The sequence below is a fragment of the Crotalus tigris genome, unplaced genomic scaffold (assembly GCF_016545835.1).
Source record: "Crotalus tigris isolate CLP2741 ecotype Arizona unplaced genomic scaffold, ASM1654583v1 scf7180000024379.1109085, whole genome shotgun sequence".
In the NCBI taxonomy this organism is placed as follows: Eukaryota; Metazoa; Chordata; class Lepidosauria; order Squamata; family Viperidae; genus Crotalus; species Crotalus tigris.
Genome location: NW_024100549.1, coordinates 57,958 through 73,307, shown reverse-complemented (window position 1 = coordinate 73,307; position 15,350 = coordinate 57,958). Strand labels below are relative to the sequence as shown.

General features: G+C 42.7%; 1 protein-coding gene across 2 annotated transcripts in view; it reads right to left on the bottom strand.

The window, feature by feature from the left end:
- TCF3 (transcription factor 3) overlaps positions 1-15,350 on the bottom strand; it is a 70,599-nt gene that overhangs the window by 26,291 nt on the left and 28,958 nt on the right. For both annotated transcript variants that reach the window (XM_039328462.1, XM_039328463.1), the window contains exons 5-7: positions 7,124-7,226; positions 5,655-5,794; positions 1,728-1,854 (exon numbers count right to left, since the gene is read on the bottom strand). In XM_039328462.1, the coding sequence (XP_039184396.1) occupies positions 1,728-1,854; positions 5,655-5,794; positions 7,124-7,226 (370 nt within the window). The remainder of the gene's footprint in view (positions 1-1,727; positions 1,855-5,654; positions 5,795-7,123; positions 7,227-15,350) is intronic.

The window sequence follows — 15,350 nt, the reverse complement described above, 5'->3', positions numbered from 1 at the left end:
GTTCTTTATTTAATTTCTTAATTGCTGGAAAATTATCCGTGTCCCGTCTTTATTATTTTTACAAATAACTCGAAGTGGCGAACATATCAAATAAACTTCCCTCCCCCTATTTTCCCCATAGCTACTCTGTGAGGTGGGTTGGGCTGAGAGTGAGTGGCTGGACCAAAACCACCCAGGCAGGTTTCACAATTAAGGTGGGACTTGAACTCATGGCCTACCTCTTTTATTAACTTAATTACTAATACAATCATTGTTCATTTTATTAAATTAACATTCAGAGAAAAGGTTTGTAACAAGTTCATGTGAGAATGACGTGACTAGAAAGCTGGATTTCTAGCATTTTCCCATTGGATCTAAAACCACCGGATCTCTTCTTCCCTGATCCGCATTATCCCCCCTTTCTAATCCTTGTTTATAACAGCAACCCCCAGGGACCTCTGTATTTGTCCCACTGGGGGCCTCTATGACTGAAATGGATTAAATTAAACATGCGCACTTTCTTAAGTAATCTCCACTTCCTGGTGGTAAAAATGATTTTGAGTGATCTTGTGGATGAATTTAAGTGACATTTAGTCTCTTCCCCCCCCCAAGCAGCAATGTGTTTGTGTGTGTGGGGGGGGGGAGAGAGCAGGAGGATTAAAAACAAGTCTCCAAGTCTATATGTAATAAATGTGTAAGAGATGAAGATTCTATGTCTGGCTGTCAAAGAGGGGAGACGTTAGTAAGTACGTCTCCCAGACAGGGGCTTAAAGCTAAATAGATCTATTTCCGTCTGCTGGGCTCCCCTGGCCCAAAGCCACTCTTGAGGGATTAACCTTCATGTGCCAGGAAGACACAAGAAGGAGAGGAAGCTCTGTTAGAAGAGTGGCAGTGCACCCAAAGCAGGTTATGTGGGTGTATGATTAGGAAGCAGACACATCCAGAGTTATTTTGGCCCCGTTCTTCTTCCTCCCACCATAGTTGGTGCTCCGTGGTATGCTTCTAGGTCTAAAATCCACCCAAGTGCTTGAAATTTCTGTGATAATCTCAGTGTTTGAATATCTAAGAGGCTGCCATAAAGAAGAGGGGGTCAATCTATTCTCCAGAGCACCTGAAAGTAGAACAAGAAGCAACAGATGGAAACTAATCAAGGAGAAGACCAACCTAGAATTAAAGAGAAGTTTCCTGACAAGTTGGAACAATTAATCAATGGAACGACTTGCCTCCAGAGGTTGTGGCGGTTTCTAAGAAGAGATCAGACAACCACTTGTCTGAAAAGTTATAGGGTTTCCTACCTGAGTAGGGTGTTGGACTAGAAGACTACCAAGGTCCTGTCCAACTCTGTTATTGGGTTATTCTAGTATTTCAACCTTGTTGGAACTACTGCTTTCAATCATTAGGTTTGTGACCAAATATCTGTCCTCACATTCATAACATCAAGATGTTGGTTTCCATCACCATGTTGCGGCTACTATGTGGCGTCCTGCCTCTCTGCCTGACATGAAATTAAGCAGAATTAAGAAATATTTTATTTACCACTCTTGACTTTAAATCAGAGAGATGGCAGGAGGATTGTGTGTGTGTGTGTGTGTGTTTGATAACTATTTGCTCTTTAAAATACCTAGTCTCTCCAATTTGGATTCCTAAACTTTGGAAGTTCCTATGGCAGCTCCACCCTTAAAATGGAAAAAAAAAAAGAACTTTTAAATGTGTTTCCATGTTTTGGAGAAAAAAGACAAAATACTTACCCAGGACATTTTCTGTCCCTCCAATCGGGGGAGTGTGGCTGGACACTCCATACTGAGTGGAGGCTGAAGAAAATCCAGGGACTGACGGGAGACCACCGTTGACTTCGCCCGAATGCATCTGATAATTCTAGAAGGGGAACAAAAAAAGGCATTTACAAAGGGAGGAAGGGGATACATAATGGCGACCTTCCCTTATATTTCTCCTTTCAGACTCACTTTAGAATTTTAGGAGACAAAGCTTCACGGTTTACTCTTTCTACTCCGAACGTGAACCTCAGGAAAGCAGTATAGGTAGTCCTCGACTTACAACCACAATTGAGCCCAACATTTCTGTTGTCAAACCAAGGCAGTTGTTAGGCAAGCTTTGCCCCATTTTATGACTTTTTTTGCCAAAAAAAAAAAAAAAAAAGCCCTGAAGTTGAACTCTAACAAGTTGTATATCTATGGAGATTCTCAATCATCCCGGTCACGATTGTCCCACAGCTGCTTTTTCCAAAAGGCAACAGACGTTCTTGTTTTTTTTTTTTCTCCTTGAAAACGTTTTGCTTTTCATCCAGGACTTTTTTTCAATTTTAACTCCGTTCAGTTAGAACTGAAGAAGCTTCTTGGATCCGAGAAGCAAAACGTTTTCAAAGGGGAAAAAAAAGGCAGTCCGGTTGCCTTTTGGAAAAAGCACCTTTGGGACCAACAAGATGAAGTTCTTGTTTGTACAGAAATAATTTGCTCCTCTTTGACTCTGGATGACATGGCATTCCCCCTGAATGGGGGGATATTGGGAGTAATCTGGAACTCACAACTACTGTGGTAGATTTTAAGATTAGTACCCAGAAAATGAAAACATTAATAAAAAACATGAAGATGATGGATCAAACAGAACTGATAGAGAAAACTGGCTTAAAGACTGAGAAAGAAGTAAAATATTTGGTAATTATGTGAAGATATGGAATGAAATTTAAAAAGACAAGCTAAGATGGTAGAAATAATGTCACTGTTGGGAAAAGTTTCTGTGATAAAAGTGAATGTCTTGCCTAGAATGATGTTTTTGTTTCAGACAATACTTGTTTTGACAACTGATGTGCCATTTAAACAATGGCAAAAATATATACAGGTAATCCTCAACTTACACCACAACTGAGCCCAAAATTTATGTTGCTGAGTGAGAAATTTGTTAAGTGAGTTTTGCCCCATTTTATGACTTTTTTGCCACATTTGTTAAAGTTAGTAACATGAATTAAATGAATTAGGTTTCCCGATTGTCCTTGCTTGTCAAAAGATTGCAAAACGTGATTACATGACCCCTGGATATTGCAACTGTCAAGCATCCGAATATAAATCATATGACCATGGGGATGCTGCAACAGTCATAAGTATGCAAAATGGTCATAAGTCACTTTTTTTCAGTGCCGTTGTAACTTCAAACGGTCACTGAGTGAACTGTTGTAAATTGAGGACTACCTGTATCTAAATCTGTGTTGCAAGGGAAACAACCAAGAGCTAAATATTAGATTTTATCAAGATATAAAGGACAGAGGACTCGCTTGACCTGATCTGAAATCGTAATTTGCAGTTTATTGTTTGGTTTGGATGAAAGAATGGATGTAGGTGAGAAATAAAAGACTTAGAGTTAGAAGAACATTTACCTGACATATGGGTGGCATGGATACCTGAGGTATAATAAAGTCAAAGTTAGTGTAGATTTAAAAAATCGTTATGGGAGATGTGCCACATTGGGAATACGGAATAGATACAAAATCATTGTCCATTATAAATATAAAATCAAGAGTACAACTGATGATAAGAGTCAATGATTTTCTTGATTTAAAAATGATTTTAAAAGAGAAGGTGGAATTTGTACTATACATAAGAAATAACTACATCTCTATAGAATTAAAGCACAACAATGATGAAATCTGTCTTGAATGCATTTGGGTCAATATAAAAGGGGGGGAAATGTCATTGCCATAGGTGTATACTAAAGGCCACCCAACCAAACAGAGGAAATAGATGAATTTTTTGCTAATCAGTCAACTAAGGTATGTAGGAAGCACATCACAATATTAATGGGGGACTTTAACTACCCTGACATCAAAGATCAAATAGGTTCCTGACAAACCTAGCAAACACCTTTGTCTTCCAAAAAGTACAGAACTATGGGATCAGCCATATTTTACTTAATTCTCACTAATAGAGATGACATGATAGAAGGTGTGGAAGCTACAGAAACCTTGGGGAGGAGAGTGATCATGCAATATTGGAATTCAACATTATGCAAGCACAAGCAATAGACAAAGTCAAACTAGATCTTGGACTTTAAGAGAACTATTTTCAATAAACTTAGAGAGCTTGGGAAGGACTCCATCAATGAGAATCCTCAAGGGGAAAACAACCCAAGAACCTTGGGAAAACTGAGATTATAAAAGCCCAGTCTAGCACAATACCAATGGAGAAGAAAAATAACAGCACTCAAAATAAACCGGCATGATTGCATAAAGAACTCTCTGATAAATTAAAAGACAAAAAGGACAAGTATAAAAAGTGAAAAGGGGCACATAACTAAGGCAGAATATCAGCAAATAGCCCAAGCCTGCAAAGATGAAGTCAGGAAAGCTAAGGCTGAAAATGAACTAAGATTTGTGACAAAGTGCTTGTGGTATTTGATAAAGTAGACCACAACCTACTACTTGATAAGATACAAAATGTGGGTTAGATAGCATTACCACCAGATGGATTTGTAGCTGGCTGACTGGCCGTACTCAGTGTGTGGTCCTCAATGAAACTGCATTTACATGGAGGGAAGTATGCAGTGGGGTACCCCAAGGCTCTGTGTTAGACCCAGTACTCTTCAACATCTTCATCAATGATTTGAATGAGGGATAGATGGGGAACTCATCAAATTTGCAGATGACACCAAGCTGGCAGGAATAGCCAATGCTCCAGAAGAGAGCTTTAAGATACAGAACGATCTTGACAGACTTGAACATTAGGCACTATCCAACAAAATGAAATTCAGTGGTTAAAAAAGCAAGGTTCTACATTTAGGCAAGAAAAACCAAATGCACAGGTATAGTATAGGCGGTACCTGGCTCAATAGTAGTAACTGTGAGATGAATCTTAAATCCTAGTGGACAATCACTTAAATATGAGCAGTGTGCTGCAGCTGCCAAAAAAGCCAATGCAGTGCTAGGCTGCATTAACAGAGGGATAGAATCAAGATCACGTGAAATGTTAATACCACTTTACAATGCCTTGATAAGGCCACATTTGGAATACTGCATCCAGTTTTGGTCACCACGATGTAAAACAAGATGTTGAGACTTTAGAAAGAGTACAGAGAAGAGCAACAAAGATGATTAGGGGACTGGAAGCTAAAACATAAAGAATGGTTGCTGAAATTGGGTATAGTTTAATGAAGAGAAGGATGAGCGGGGACATCATAGCAGTGTTCCAATATCTCAGAGGCTGCCACAAAGAAGAGGGAGTCAAGCTATTCTCCAAAGCGCTTGAAGGCAGGAAAAGAAGCAACGGATGGGAACTAATCAAGGAGAGAAGCAACCTAGAACTAAGGAAAAATTTCCTGACAGTTAGAACAATTAATCAGTGGAACAACCTGCCTCCAGAAGTGGTGAATGCTCCAACACTGGAAGTGTTTAAGAAGAGACTGGACAGCCATTTGTTTGAAATGGTATAGGTTTCCTGCCTGAGCAGGGGGTTGGACTAGATGACCTCCAAGCTCCCTTCCAACTCTGTTATTGTTAGATAAAAAAAATTCATGGTATTGAACAATGCAAGACAGAGTTTGACATGACATAGCAGGGAGGCTACTGTATGCGTGCACTAAACAAACGGTTGTAAGTCGAGGACTACCTGTACAGAATCTACCAACCTCTACATGTACTCATAGCACACCAGAGACCCAGGTTTTCTTACCATGCGTTCATGCTGGTGAAGACTGCTGAAGTTGCTAGACTGGGGAAGCGGGGAGGAAGAAGTGCCCAAGATGGCCCCATAATTCGACTGGCTCATGCTGCTGGAGGAACTCCACAGATCTGCCGAATTGTGAAGCCCATCTGCAAGACAGAAAGAGAAGAAGAATCAGGAACACTGGACGGAGGAGAGCTGGCTGCCCATTTCCACTTTCCACTGGAATCTGTAAATCTACATTTGGACAAGCAGGCACAAAGGTTTTCAACACTTTCTGCTAGCCGGGGAGCCAAAAGAAGTGGGCCCAACTAAGGATGGTTCAGCTGAACCTTCGGTCTGACATCATTTTTCCCATCAGACGCTCTTAAGACAGACTTCCCCAATCTGGAACCCTTCAGTCATGCTGGACTGCAACTAAACGCTCAGAATTCGCCAGCAAGTCATTTTAATTATTTATTTTCAAGTACCGTATCTGTAATACTGTGAGGTATTTCATACAGGTGGTCCTCGACTTATAACCATTTTTTAAGTGACCGTTCAAAGTTAAAACGGCACTGGAAAAGTGACTTATGACCGTTTTTCACACTTACAATCACTGCGGCACCCCTCCCCCCGTGGTCATGTGATCAAAATCTGGATGCTTGGCCACTGGCATGTATTTCTGACGGTTGCAGCGTCCCGGGGTCATGTGATCCACCTTTTGCGACCTTCTGACAAGCAAAGTCAATGGGGAAGCCAGATTCACTTAACAACCACATTACTAACTTAACAAACTGTGGCCAGAAATTTTGTAAAATGGGGGCTAAACTCATTTAACAACTGTCTAGCTTAGCAATGGAAATATGGGGCTCAGTCATGGTCGTAAGTCGAGGACTTCCTGTGATGGCAACGACTGCCTGACCTATAACAAAAAATTTCACCCCACCCCATTTCCCCCAAAGTCCAGCTTTCTCCAACCAGCACTCTCCAGAGCAGTGGTTCTCAACCTTTTTAATGCCGCGACCCCCAACTGATCATAAGTCGAGGACTACTCAACCAGTCGTAAATCGGGGACTACTCAACTGGTGCAGCACCGTTTGCAGAATGGGACTTTTGGCGGGCTCAGCAGGGCAGAGACAGCCTGGACAATTCCTATTGGCTTTTGAAAGCCAATAGAATTAGACTCTATTCAAGAGAGTCTATTCTATTGGCTTTCAAAAGCCAATAGAATAAAAGGGAGTAGCAGAGCTAAGGAAAGGGGGGAAAAAATGGCAGACTGCGTTGTTTGGCGACCCCCGTGAAATGGTTGTTTGACCCCAAATGGGGTCCCGACCCACAGGTTGAGAACCACTGCTCCAGAGCTACCAATTGCAAGTCCCAGAATTCTTCAGTCAGCACGGCCATTGCAGAGAATTCTGGGAGTTGGTCAACCCCTTCCCTCCGGCCTATGTAAGTTGAGGATGGCTACTAAAATTGAGTTCTTTTAAGTTACCTACCTGGCATGTAGAAGGCTCCAGGGTAGACGGTGCTGGGAGGCTTGGAAGTTGTGTAGTTGGCTGAGTCCCTGCTGTATTCATCACCTGAGTTGGGTGGATACACCTGGGAGAAAAACAGGCGGAATTTAACTTTTTTCAAGTTATCTTATGTTTCCAGTGGTTTGCTCCTTTTGTTTTTTTTAAAGGAAGGTCTGCTTCCTTTATTTAAAGGAGGACTTCTTACCTGTGGCAACTTTGAGATGTGTGGACTTCAACTCCCAGAATTCCTCCGCCAGCGTATCTGGCTGAGGAATTCTGGGAGTTGAAGTCCACAAGTCATAAAAGGGCCAAGTTTGAAGACCCCTGTCTTAAAGTCATCAAAGTTGGGAAACAATTTAAAGCAGGGGTGTTAAACTGCCAGCCTGTGGGCCGGATGTATTGTGCAAAAGCTGTGCCCAACCCAGCTCTGGCAAGGGAAAAAAGTCATGATACATCGCGACACATCACACGACACAGCAAATTTGACACCCCTTTATATTCCATCTTTCCATTTCATAGAAGTTGAACAATGAGGCGGTTATAAATTCAGGAGATCCCTCCCCTATGCCCAAAATGAGCACCACATTTAAAAATGTTAAGAGATCTTCTTTACATATGGAAAGCATATTAAAAAGGGAAGCATGTTAGGACCAATTAGCAGATTTATAGCCAACTGCTTGATCCAGCCTGATAGATTAAGATTCCTGCAGGTGTTTTAGATCTCTGCTTCTCATCATCCCCATCTCTCAGCCATGAAATCTCAACAAACCAGGAGGATTCCCAGTTGAGAAAGGTGGCTTAAGTTGACAGATAACTTGGTAAACACAGAACTCTATATTTGCTCTCTGCTCTTAACCGATCCACTGAAAAGAAAGTACTCTCTCCCAAACATATGGATCGTTCATTCATTGGAAGTCCCTCAGAATAAAACACTGCCTATTGATTAAGCTATGAAAACTATGTAGTTTGACTCTAGGTTTACTCAATGCACAATAGAGGTAGTCCTTGATTTACACCCACAATGGAGCCCAAAATTTCTGTTCCTAAGCAAGACAATTGTCAAATGACTTTTGCCCCATTTTATGATCTTTCTTGCCACAGTTGTTAAGTGAATCGCTTCAGTTGTTAAGTTAGTAACATGATTGTTATGTGAATCTGGCTTCCCCATGTTTGTCAGAAGGTAGCAGAAAGTGATCACATGACCCCGGGACTCTGCAACAATCATAAATACATGCCAGTTGCCAAGGGTCCCGATTTTGACCATGTGACCTTGGGGATGCTTCAATGGGCATTTGAAAAATGTTCATAAACCATTTTTTTTCAGTGCCATTGTAACTGAACGGTCACTAGTCAAGGACTACATGTACATAATGTGGATTTTTTGCTTTGCTTAGGGAGCTGTGTGAATTCAGACAGTTGTGAATTATTTAATAAAGTCCAATGGGAGCAATCTCTCAGCTTTTATAAGGAGGGGCCTTCCGATAAGAGTCATCTCTACCAATGCAACCCATGTTGAGTTGACACTTGGGTAACATTGAAGGACTTGGTCAGCAAAATGTTTCCATAAAACTACACAACGGCCTGTTGGGAGATCTTCCCAACTCTGACTACACCACACAGCGTAGGTTACTACTGGGGCACAATTTACCAACCCAACAACAGTGGAGAAATACAAGCTTCACCACCTTTATTGCATGAGTTCATACATGTTTCCTTCTGTTTTTTCTCCAACAATGCTTGATGTCTCTTTTTGCTAGTTCATCTCCAGATAATCCTCAGGATCAGGAAATGGAACACCTTTGAAGCACTGTAGTCACTTCTATGTTCCAGAGCTGGACCAGGTGCTTAGACCTCTCTCCCAGATTGCTGGGAACTCCCCAGCAATTGTGGGGATCTACTCAGATCCATCCACCTCCTAGGGCAAGCCAACCTTTAATGGGTCCTTTTATCCTGTTGGGCAACCCCAGCAGGTGAACCTGGAAGGGATCCAACCACCACAAAAGATTCATTGAGATGTCCTCCAATTTCAGATCATACACCAACTGCTTCGAGGAGAAGACAATATCCAAAGTATGACCAAAGATTACCTGGGATAAGTTCATGGCTGCCATGGAAACTGAATTCCTCAGTTTCCTCAAGATCCCACCCAAAGGCATGGAGATTAAGCCCTCCCAACACTTTAAGTCAGGAGATTTCAAAACCAGCCTTGAAATAAGGCTCAGGAGTTGAAGAAAAGTGGATGTTACCCTCTACAGCAGGGGTGTCCAACCTTGGCGATTTTAAGACTTGTGGAATTCTGAGAGTTGATGTTGACTGAGGAATTCTGAGAGTTGATGTCCACCAGTCGTACAGATGCCAAGGTTGGACACCCCTGTTTTATAGGCAGAATCCCTAGCATGTCTCTCCGGTCCACATATTGGCAATCACAACCCACCCCTTCTGAAGCAGTCACCAAACTTCTTTGGAAGATTATCACTACTCTCTCCTCCCATTTTGGGGTTATAGCTGATGCAAGACCCAAATGCAAGGTGGCTAAATTTCTGAGAGTGCTGTTGCCCTCATCCAAACAGGTCTGAGTAATGCTCTCTCACACCCCTTTCTTTTTGACCCCATTGGCAAGAGTGATTCTATCAGTGGTTCCCATCAACTCCGCTCTGAGGTTCATTGGAGCCACTGAGTCCTCCCAACACATCAAGGTAATTTACTTTTGGTGCAGCTGGTCTCAGTTCCAACTAATAACTTCCAGTCCAGCTTTTAACTACCCAAGTACACAAATGCCTAAAAACAAAGCTGAGGACACCAAACATTAATGGGAAATGCTGTTTCCTGCTTTATAACTCAATTTTCTAGTCCTCAAGGATAGAGAGAGGCTTGCAAGTTCCCAGTTGATGGGAAACTACATTTCTGTATTTTCCTGCCAAAGAGGAAAAACTCACAACACCCTCCTTGGATATGGGATATCAGGTCAAAACAAACGTTATCTTCCCACCACATCAACATTTTGCAAGATGATATTCTTCATTTAATCTTTTGGTTCTCTCTGGTTTAAGGAGTGGCACACCTCTGTAACAGGGTGTCTCCCCTGTTCTGTTTTGGGTGCTGCTGCATCTATGGGTTTGGGAGAGATTTTATCAATGTTGAACTACAATTATAGCTTTTAATCTCTGAAGGGTAAAAAGCTGAAGACATTTTAAATGTATGTTTCATTTGGAAATGCAGCAAATTGTAAAGTCTAGTTTTCCGGGTATAAATGGAGGAATTCCCCTTTCTTTTCGGGGGGGGGGGGGGGTCAGGAACAGTCCAATGGACGAGAAAACTGTCTTCGGCTACACAATGTACAACTGGCTATGATCATGTAAGAAGAGGTTTTCGGTGGCTAAGGGCCAATCCACATTTTTTGGGAAGGCAAGGGCTGAGTGGGCAGGACCAGTGATGCAAGAGAGGCAGGTCAAAACTTTGTGCTGTTTTTCCCCCTCTGGGTTTTCTATATGTTTGTGTGTGCACATGCATGAGTCTTTTGTTTGGCTGGGTTCAATCTATTTTAAGCTTTTGCTATGAACAATTCAAAATGGAAGGAACTCAAGATGTCAATTTTTGGCAGTGCAGGTCGGAGCAGACACCAGCAAATGCAGAAAAAGGAACAGAGGGGTTACCGGTAGTCCTCAACTTAGAATCATTTGTTTAGTGCAGGGGTCTTCAAACTTGGCTTTATGACTTGTGGACTTCAACTCCCAGAATTCCTCAGCCAGCGTGCCTGTCCACAAGTCATAAAAGGGCCATGTTTGAAGACCCCTGCTTTAGTGACTATTTGAAGGTACAATGCCACCGAAAAACTATTGCATGTGATCATAATTTGGGCACCTGGGAGTGTCCTGGGGTCATGGGATCGCCATTTGTGATCTTCCCAGCCAGCTTCCTTTCAATGGGGAAAACTGGGTTTACTTAATGACTGTGTGTTCACATAACTGCAGCGATTCACTTAACAACCATGGCAAAAAGGTCATAAAATTGGGTGTGACTCACTTAACAACTACCTTGTTTAGCAATAGGAATTCTGGTTCCAAGTGTGGTCATAACTCAAGGATAGGGGGTTACACACAAACATAGTTCTAATTGCCAGATCAGAGCTGGGAATTGTGGTCTTCACTCCAAAGACTAGCAAAGGGTTTTTTGGTTTTTTTTTTTTTTGGAAGCAGGAACAAAGACTAGATTAGCTTTAGTTCTGATTCTGGAAACGACAAAGACAGGTGAGCTTTTTATGATGGTTGTGTGTGTGTGTGTAGCTGGTTTTAAAAAAATTAGACCTCTGAAGATCTCCCACACATACCATTATGATAGACTAGTAACCATCAATGCTCAATCTTAGCAGGAGTGCCCACTTAATCTTAGTATCCTTTTCCTTCTTTTCCCGAAGGATTTAAGATGGCAGCTAAAAAAAAGCCTTGAAAATTCAGGAGAGACATCTTTGTCCGGATGAAATGGCCAAGCAGTTAAGCAAGGTTCAAATCGCATCAGTTAAACAAATACCGTAACTTGTCTTCTCAGAACAGAGTAAGCCTGTGCTGAAATGGCAAGTGAAAGGCAAGGTTTTAGTTGGCTGGGAGGCACGGTCAAAAACACTCAACATCATGAGACGGGAGAGGGTGGGGGGGAATTGAGCAGCAGGCAACTCGGCTGGCCAGCAGAAATTGGTGGATTTCTTGCAGAATTGCTTCTCAGTAGAGCAAAACCTGGTCTTTGGACTGGATTGTTAATCGCAAAAGGCTCATTTCTCAACTCTTTGTACAAGAGTTTTTGCATCTCTCTATGCATTTCTAGGGCAGTGGGAAAAATCTCTCTCCGCTTTAAATCCTAGAGTGTCTCCCCACCCTCTAGCTAGGCTGACTGAGACTTCCTGTCCTTCCTGCCTAGTGGCCACACATGTCTATTACTGTTTTTATATCTCTAGTCCACCAGTTAAGTGAACATCTCTGAATGGATCTTGGTTAGAAAAGCTGGGGGCAAGCTTATCACCCTCCAACGTCCAAAAGTCTTCAACCACCAGGAATCACTTTGGTGAGATCAGCGGTGTAGAAACGGGATAAATAAATAAAATTCCAAAATATATGGAGGGCATCTCACTGGGAAGGATGCTTCAGAGAGGTTCTCACATTCCACAAGATGTTGGTCTCTCAATATTTGGCCCTCTTTAGATATGCTGGCTTGTTTTTACAACATCCTCAACCAGCATGGTGGAATTGATTGATTGAACTTTTTAGTCCCACCCAGTCTGCTGTTACCACGGCAGCCATGCCCACCCAGTCCCACCCAGTCTGCTGGCCACGGGCCACGCCCACCCAATGGGCCACACCCACCCAGCACTCGACAATGCATAAGTGGGTTTTGGGTTGCAGTTTGGGCACTCAGTCTCTAAAAGGTTCGCCATCACTGCCCTATAGCCATTCATTTAGTGACCGTTTGAAAAAGTGACATGACCATTTTTCACACGACCGTTGCAGCATTCCCATGGTCACATGATCAAAATTCGGACGCTTGGCAACTGGTTCTTATGATGGTTGCAGTGTCCCAGGGCCTGATTCACGTAGCAACCATGTTACTAACTTAACAGCTGCTGTGATTCACTTAACAACTGTGGCAAGAAAGGTCGTAAAATGGGGCAAAACTCACTTAACAAATGTCTCCCTTTGCAATGGAAATTTGGGGCTCAGCTGTGATCGTAAGCTGAGAACTGCCTGTAAAATCGCATTATGCCATTTTAAGGCTTAACCAGGGCAGGAGAACCAGGAGACCAACCCTCAGCTTAAATATGACTAATCAAAGAAATGGAAAAAAAAAGCACCATCAGTCATGCCCTCTTGTGATACCGATCGAGGAGTTTCAGAATGAGCCCTTGCTTGTAAAATTAGGCCTCTCGAAAGATTCTCAGGCATTAAAAACAATGAGGTGGATTTCTGTTTCATTTGCATATCACGGGGTCGTGTGTTTGGGCTGCATTATTAATTTTTTTAAGGGCTTTTCTTCCTGCATGTTGGGCCTGTAGATCTTAATGGCCCTTGGATGGCCTCCTTAGAGAAGACCCAGCCTACCGTCAAGGTGGAAGGATTTATTCCAAGGAACCAACTTCCCTGACCATTCAAATCTTTACCTTCTGCAGTGTGTGTGTGTGTGTGTGTGTGTGTGTGTGTGTGTCGATGGGGGAGAGAGAGAGAGATAGAGAGAGATAGAGAGAGAGAGAGAGAGAGAGAGAGAGAGAGAGAGAGATGTATACTACTAAAGCAAAGAGGGGGTGGGGGGAAGGAAACAAAGCGGGGGGGGGGGAAGAGAGAAGGCGAGCACTGAAGAGACTTAGGGAGGTAGTGCGGGGGAATGAAAACTCGGCTGCAAAGAATAAGAAATCCAGTAAATTGCCTTTTCCTATAATTTGATTAAATAGCAGGAGCTGGGACTGGGACTCAAGCGAAGGAGGAGGAATAATAGCCGTGCGCCATCTGCCAGTGCCTGGCACCTGGCCAGTTCTCCAGGCAGCTGTGTGGTGCTGGGTTGGGAGGAGGGGAGGAAAGAGACAAAAAAAAAAAGGAAAAAGAAAAAAGAAAAAGGGGGGAGCAGGGAAGGGGGAATGCAGCTTAAAATTCAAGGCATTTCCAACTTCTCATATTGAAAGACAGGGAGGATGGGTAGCAAGTTCCTTACTTCCCTTTAACAACCATCTTCTGGGGTGGGGGGGGGAAGGAAGAAGGCTAGAGCTAGGGGTTAGTCTGAGATTCGTAAAATTAAACATTCTCCCCACTACCCCTACCTTTCCTCATAAACATTCAAGCCTCTCCTTCACTGGGGTGGTGTGCTCCAGTCTCGAACATCAATCCACCCGAGCAGAGCAGAGTAGTTTTCTGCTTTCACCATATTTCTATCAAGGCTTTATTTGCCAAGCAAGGGAGGAGCAGAAGGGGGAATGGTTTTAAATAACAATAAAAAGAAGGAAAATGAAAAGAGAAAGAAAGAGAACGAGAACAAGGACAGGCAGTCAAAATGATACTTGGCCAGTGTGCCACACTTAAGTGTATCTTTGTTGTTGTTTTTTAAAAGTTGGGTGTGAAAAATAAGAAAAAAGAAGCAGACCACATAAGTATTTTCAGGTAAAATAATGAAACGCAACAGGAAGAAGTAAGCAATCTTGATTCTGGTCTGTGTGCTTTCTCTATTAAATAATTTTTTTTTCTAATTCCTGATAGGATTTTCAAGGGCTGAAAAATGTCTGATTTCTGGGCATGCAGAGAAAGACTACAGAGGCATCAATTAACAGTGGTTGAGGCCACCAGAAGAACAAAAACCAGAACTTTGTATCTCCCTCAACACTTGAAGTGGTAAAAGAGGAGGGGGGGGGAAAGAGGGAGGAGGGGAGGGGGAGGAGGAGGAAGAAGAGGAAAGGGAGGAGGAGGAGGAGGAAGAGAGAATAGTAGTAGTAGTAGTAGTAGTAGTAGGAGTAGGAGGAGGAGGAGGAGGAGGAGGAGGAGGAGGAGGAGGAGGAGGAGGAGGACTGGGACCACTGTGAAAGATTTTGTGTTTCCCCAATACACACTCCTATCTATGAATGCTAGGAGTAGAATCCTCCACTGGAATCAGCCTGAAATGAGGAGACGGGCACACCAAATAAATCATGGAGTTTGCACTGCTATAAAACAATGGCAAGAAAGAGTGTCTGCAGAAAAGAGTGAACTCCAGTGTGAATTCATACCATGATCGCCTTCTTCCCTCTGGAGTGGAGCCAAGAAATGGGGGCCACAGAATGAACCCCAGATGTAAAGGCTGGTGCAGAAAGCAAATGTTTCCCTATCCAGATCCACTTGGGAAAGGGGGCAAGGACAGAATCTTACCCAAACAGGAAACGCTAAATCAAAGTTTATCTCCCCTGGGTGAGTATTCTTCAACCCCACCCCTATTCTCCCTCATCCCACCCCACAGGAAACCCCCTCCCCCTCCCCATCCTCTCCAACTCAGACTTTATGCTGCTGTCAGCAAAGAGAAAGAGGAGGAACGTCCAGATTCTACAGACAAGAGTTCTTCCTCCCTTTAAAATTCTTATTTGAGAAGCAGAGAAGGGATTGTCCCACTTAGCAAACTTCATCCCCATCCAATAAGGATAACAATTTTAAAAAATCATTTTGCATCTAAACTTTTTTTTTGCATCTCTCCTATTTAGCTGTCTCTATCA